The sequence below is a fragment of the Bradysia coprophila genome, unplaced genomic scaffold (genome assembly GCF_014529535.1).
Source record: "Bradysia coprophila strain Holo2 unplaced genomic scaffold, BU_Bcop_v1 contig_94, whole genome shotgun sequence".
NCBI classification, from domain to species: Eukaryota; Metazoa; Arthropoda; class Insecta; order Diptera; family Sciaridae; genus Bradysia; species Bradysia coprophila.
In genome coordinates, this window is record NW_023504022.1 from 3,292,774 (window position 1) to 3,299,409 (window position 6,636).

A 6,636-nucleotide genomic window follows, 5' to 3' on the forward strand; every position below is an offset into this window, starting at 1 on the left:
TGGCTGCTCATTACCGTACCATTTAAAAATGTGACCAGCAGCTTCAATTCCAATGCATCAAGATTTCACAATTTTACTTTAAATTTCAGAAATAAATATGAGGATATTGTGTGTATTTCAAGATACAATGTCAACAATTCTTGGGAAGGGTCAGCATCGCAAAAAATGTGTACATTTATGTTCTCGACTTTATTAACTGCTCGTTTGAATTTTTTATGGTGCGAATGTGAGCACCCCGAATCAAAAGTGTAAGAATTTTATTGAATAAAAACTTTGCTGGACAACTAGCGCCACTGTTGTTCATTAAATTAAGTATTTTTGTCCCACAATTCAACCCAAAACTAGTCCCAAAACAGAAAACATGTTAGTTTTCACTTTTCAACGGCTGTAATTTCGTGGTTTCAAACCATCTGTTTAATCTCCCTGAAGTTGCCATCGTTGGCGGAAACAATACAAACTCAACTACTTTTTGTTACACATGTAGCGAAAGCAATTAAAGCTTTGCACAACGTAAGTGCGCCTCAGAATTTGAATTTTTGAGTGAATCAGCAGATGAGAAATAAATTTCAACGCAATGAAAATACAGCCCATATACGACGCTGCATTTGATAATTTTAATTTACAATTTTAAGCGGACTTCTGCGGCTGTCAATTAAGTCATTACTAAATCTAAATACAACTTACACATTAAAACACAGTACCGAAAACCCTTTTTGAGTGAGTAATACAAGTGTGTGACGGCTGCGGGCGTAAGAGCAGAAAAAAATCATGTACGCAAGGTTCTGAACAGGTCTTTGCTGGGTCTGCTGTAACCTAGTGTAAATTTTTGACTTCACCAGGCTTCGTTTCTAGCTAGCTTATAAAAACGTATTGTCAGAGAAATGATAACAGGTGGCGCTGTCTACTGTTGTACATTATTAGTATTGAGATAACCAACACGAAAAACAGTAATTCACGCCGTAAGTGTGCCTAAAATTTGAATTTTAAGTGAACGATTCGATGAAAAAGTGAACCGAAAAATACATTTTCATGTGTCTGGGCCGAAAATGAGGGAGTTTCGAGATTTTTCTCGGGTTTTCGATCCCTTACATGAAATTTTTTTTTGAGTATCTGTTTTGGACGTTTGATTTTAGGCACTTTCGCACAACTCGCAAAATTGCCTAAAATCAAACGTCCAAAACAGATACTCAAATAACTATTTCATGTAAGGGGTCGAAAACCCGAGAAAAATCTCGAAACTCCCTCATTTTCGGCCCCGACACATGAAAATAACTACTTTATGCCAAATACTGCGAAAATTTGTATTTTCGGTCCTCAAATGGTGACCGAAAGTAAAAAAATTCAGGCCTTGGGCCGAAAGTAAATGTCACTGTCATCATTTTACTTTCGCCCCGTGGGCTTGCGTATTTGCGGGCCGAAAGTAAATGTCACTGTCATCATTTTACTTTCGGTCATCATATGTCTCGAAAACACATGTTCACTTGATTGAAAGTACGCATTGAGTGTAGTGTTGTGTTGACGATAGCCAAATGTTTTGTGAGCAAGTGAATGTATGTTTACAGTAATTTCATTTGTTAAATTGTTTTTATTTTTATACCAGGGGGCTGCCGCCCCCTAGACCTCCGCGCTTTTCGGCATTTTGGTGTTTCTACAGCAAATTTTGTTGATAACTCAACAGTTTAATTAAAATTATGTTTTGTTTCGGACCGAAAATACAAATCTTCCGCAGTATTTGGCATAAAAAATAGTACGCATCACTCGGGGCAAAAGTAAAAAAATTCAAATCGTGTGATTGCCGCCCTTGCCTTCCGGCGCGGGCTGCAAACTTCACACGTTTGAATTTTTAGCCCCGTACGAAGTACGAAGGGGCTTATAGGATTACGATGCCGTGTGTAATTGATGGAATTCGAAGCAGACGGTAAGGGCAAAGTGTTTGCCTATGTTTATAGATGACGAATCCGCAATAAAAATTTGGGCCGTCTGTCCGTCTGTCCGTCTGTCCGTCTGTCCGTCACGTCGATATCTTGAGTAAATCAAATCCGATTTCAAAAATTTTTTTTCCCTGAAAGATAGTCAAAATAGTGAGGCTAAGTTCGAAGATGGGCATATTCGGGTCAGCCCTTCGTGAGTTAGGGCCACCTAAGTGATTTAAGGTCTTTTGGTGATATTTATGGCAAAATAAACGATGGAAATGTAAATGACACGGCAAATGATAGGTATTGTCAATACCAATCCAGGAAAAAAAAGTTTTTTAAAATCGGGTGAGTGGACCGTGAGTTAGGGCCTTAGAAGTGAAAAGCTACTAGGGCCCTATGTGTATTTTACATAGAACTCAAGTAAATTTCATCCGTTTTTCGTAATTTTTGTTTCATTTGAAAGATAATCGAACACCGAATAGAATGTTGTTGAAAAAAAAAATTAAATTTGGGTCCTTGGACTAAGGCCGCTACTAGGGCCCTATGTGTATTTTACATATAACTCGAGCAAATTTCATCCGTTTTTCGTAATTTTTGGTTCATTTGGAAGGTAATCAAAGGCCGAATAGAATGTTGTTGAAAAAAAATTAAATTTGGGTCCTCGGACTAAGGCCGCTACTAGGGCCCTATGTGTATTTTACATATAACTCGAGCAAATTTCATCCGTTTTTCGTAATTTTTGTTTCATTTGGAAGGTAATCAAAGGCCGAATAGAATGTTGTTGAAAAAAAATTAAATTTGGGTCCTCGGACTAAGGCCGCTACTAGGGCCCTATGCGTATTTTACATACAACTCGAGTAAATTTCATCCGTTTTTCGTAATTTTTGTTTCATTTGAAAGATAATCGAACACCGAATAGAATGTTGTTGAAAAAAATAAATAAATTTGGGTCCTTGGACTAAGGCCGCTACTAGGGCCCTATGGCCCTATGTGTATTTTACATAAAACTCGAGCAAATTTCATCCGTTTTTCGTAATTTTTGTTTCATTTGGAAGGTAATCAAAGGCCGAATAGAATGTAGTTGAAAAAAAAAAAAATTGGATCCTCGGACTGAGGCCGATACTAGGCCCTATGTGTATTTATACTCAATAAATTAAAATTTTAGGGCTATTTGAAATTTTTGTTTTATTTGAAAGGAACGTCGTACGGGGCTTCGTAATTGCGCTATGCGCAATTTCTAAGATGTACACATTACATAATAATTTTACTTTAACTACTTTAACCGGCGCATAGGCTTACGGTCAAAGTAGGGTGACAGACGCACTAGGGTCACGTACGCAATAGATATACGGGTTTGTACGGGGCTCAGTCGCAGCAAACGCTCCGACTGTTCTGATGGCTCGTTTTACTTTCGCCCCTTGTTATGCAAAATACTATTTAACGCTTCATTGTATGAAAATGACGCTACGTTAGAAAGACCTTCGCACTTTCCATTTTGAATTTCGACCGCACTTACGGCCTAAAACGAAAAGAATCATTCATTCAATCAATACTCTCCCTAGCATCCAAACTCTCTCAAAAAATCGATTTAGGGGGGAAAATAAGTTTGAGAAACGCTGATTTTTAATATGGCTTAAAAACAACAACAACAACACGAGCGAACAAAGTAGCAGTGATTCATAAACGTATCTACCACCTTAACAATTGTAGTTTGATTGCTAGAGAGAGTATTGATTCAATTGATAGCGTAGTTAGCCTAAGTAATCTAAATCGACTGGTGAAGCAATTAAAAAATGGATGCAAAAAAAACTGTATTGTAATGCTCATTCGTTCGTAGAGTTTATCTTTCACAATGATTTACGGACTATAATTATAGTAATGCTGATTAACATGCTTGACAGAATAGTATAATTCTAACCGAAAGGTAGAATACCTAACTTTGTACATCTAGCAACTGAAAGATTTATTTAAAAAAAAAAAAACAAAAAAAAATCGCTCGTTTGATTATAAATACGACGATTGTTGGTGCTGACGGATTAGTATATTACAATTCCAATTTATTGATCGGAAGGCTCGTAAAAAATAATTTAAATCTAAGAATATGAAGGTATTGGCTGGTTTATTTGTTGTGTGCTGTGGCTGGGTTGTAATAAAGGTAAGGACGCAGCACTGCTTGAAGCAGTGCTATGGCTAATGTGAGTTGCTGAAATTGCGAAGTTCAGTTAGTAGAACATGTGTAGCAATGTAATTTTGCACACATTTGACGCTTCTTGGAGGAAGAAACAAAGTGAAATGGTAAGGTAATGTACAAATGTACAGTTTTGGTGGCAACCTTGCGTTTAGTGTGATGGTTATAGATGGTAAAATGAAATCAGATCGTTTTATTGTTCTAATGTCATTTTTGACGCTTTTGGCGAAAATTCAAATATTTGATCGAAACGGATTCTCTGTGATTCGTCTGTTGTCAGCATTAGGTCAACAGTTCCTGGCGTCTATGACTTAATTATAACGCGATGTCTTAGATCCACGTTGGCGGTTCCAACTTGGAGACGGCACGGCTCTACATTGAAAGCTTTCCATTATTTTGTTTAGGCGGCGATGACTGAAGAGCAAAAGCAAACCTTTCATAAACTATTAAAGAATTGCGCCGAAAAGGAAAAAGCTTCACAGGCCGACATCGATGACTTCATAGCCACGAAACCAGCTGTTGAACCGCAAGCAAAGTGTTTCCGAGCTTGTTTGCACGAAACATTTGGATCGGTTAGTACTTTTCATTTTTTAAGGTTAACGATTTGACGTTTAGCGTACACGTATAGATCTGTTCCAAGCGCAGGTGCAAAGTGCAGTTTACTGTGAAACGTCATCCACAGAGCCATAACCTCAACACTTTTCCATACATTTTGTTTGGTCATGTTGACTGTGGATGACGTTTGACATTTCGATGTTGCACTTGGAACAGAGACATGCATAGCGACAATGCATTTACAAATATTATCCACCTGTTTCTAAATGTTTATTTTGACGAGTCGGTGATTGTGATCCTAAGCCGAAGGTATAAATATTTAGACACAGGTGCATATCATTTTTTATGTGTCGATGCCCCTCCCTCTCCGAGCTGATGCATAATGTTAGTCTTACCACACAGAGAAATATAAAATGATTTTAGTTTTCTTCTGGCGCCTGTTTATAGTACGTTGAGCTCGACTGCAGTTACATTTTAACTTATCTTCCAAATTTTAGATGAAAGACAATAAATTCAGTCGGGAGGGTTTCATGGCAATGATGAACATGAAATTCGAAGGAGATGCGGAAAAAATGAAAATTGCTAACGAAGTTGCTGATACATGCGCAAACGAGGAAGATTCGGATAGATGTGAAGCAGGAGCAAAAATATGCAAATGTCTGGGCGAAACCAGCCGTGCTAAAGGTCTGTTTGATTAGAGCAGGCTCACCAAATTTATCAACAAGCTCAAATATAATGCGAAAATAGGCAGTCAAAATACAGTTGTGTGAAAAGTCCTTTGTTTTGTTTGTCTTATTTAAACAAAAATCCCAACAAAAATCTCTTCGAGAAAAGTGTGACGCAGTCTTTGAAATACAATTTCTAAAATGAATGATATCGCTAGAGTTGACGCTTTCAGCTTCGTTACGCAAAAATTAAATTTTACACCCAATTAGTTCAAACAAGCTGGCTTAGGTTTTCTCATCATCTGCCAAATAATTTTTGCAAAAAAAAATTTAGACTGGAAACAACCAAAATTTTACCAAAAAAATCTGCGTCGCAAAGTGGCAGATGTTCAGGAACAGACCAGCAAGAAAATTTATCTGCCACATGCGACGCAGATTTTTTTGGTAAAATTTTGGTTGTTTTCAGTCAAATTTTTTTTAGGTAAAAATTATTTGGCAGATGATGAGAAAAACTAAGCCAGCTTGTTTGAACTAATTGGGTGTAAAATTTAATTTTTGCGTAACGAAGCTGAAAGCGTCAACTCTAGCGATATCATTCATTTTAGAAATTGTATTTCAAAGACTGCGTCACACTTTTCTCGAAGAGATTTTTGTTGGGATATCAGTCGTTTTAGAAGTTTTAGAACAATGCTTTTTATAACAGTTTAAAGTTTTAATTCAAAAATTTTACGAAAGTCGAAAATTTGACGAAATTCGAAAATTTGACGAAATTCGAAAATTTGACGAAATTCGAAAATTTGACGAAATTTGACGAAATTCGAAAATTTGACGAAATTTGAAAATTTGACGAAAATCGAAAATTTGACGAAAGTAATTCTCTATCTGCCACCATTCAAGAAATATCTCCAAAACCCCAATTGGCCCACCCATTTCCAACTTTCGACATTTTTCACATATGCCCCTCTGTTCTACTCGTAAAACTCTGAGACTTTGCCGAAGAAAGTAATTCTCTATCTCTCATAACCCAAAAAAATATTAGTCCTTTCATCCTACGCTCGAGTAGCTCAAAATTTGGTCACTCTAATCACTCTAGCTCAAACGAATCTGCCCCGATTTTTTTAAATTATTTTTTTGTTCGAATCGTGTTACGAATACCTTTCATTTGATGGGTCGCACGCCTCTGTAGGTTTCAATACAGCTAAGCTACAGCCGAAAACGCGTTCCCGACCCTCGAAAACCACACTCAGAAACCACTTCGAGGCCAATAAAACAAAATTCTGGTTTTTCCTGGGGTAATGGCGTATCACATTTT

The 6,636-nt window shown here is 37.1% G+C and overlaps 1 protein-coding gene across 1 annotated transcript; it reads left to right on the forward strand.

The window, feature by feature from the left end:
• Positions 1-3,917: 3,917 nt before the first annotated feature.
• Positions 3,918-5,456, forward strand: LOC119084968. The gene is made up of 3 exons (XM_037195121.1): positions 3,918-4,071; positions 4,509-4,676; positions 5,157-5,456. The coding sequence occupies exons 1-3, from the start codon at positions 4,018-4,020 to the stop codon at positions 5,355-5,357; spliced, it is 423 nt and encodes a 140-aa protein (XP_037051016.1). The 5' UTR covers positions 3,918-4,017; the 3' UTR covers positions 5,358-5,456.
• The last annotated feature ends 1,180 nt before the right edge of the window (positions 5,457-6,636 follow it).

Excerpts from the sequence above, each read along its gene's own strand:
- LOC119084968 (XM_037195121.1), top strand. The coding sequence starts at position 4,018 with ATGAAGGTATTGGCTGGTTTATTTGTTGTGTGCTGTGGCTGGGTTGTA. Across the intron at positions 4,072-4,508 it reads GTGGCTGGGTTGTAATAAAG|GCGGCGATGACTGAAGAGCA; the intron begins GTAAGGACGCAG and ends TATTTTGTTTAG. Across the intron at positions 4,677-5,156 it reads TGCACGAAACATTTGGATCG|ATGAAAGACAATAAATTCAG; the intron begins GTTAGTACTTTT and ends TCCAAATTTTAG.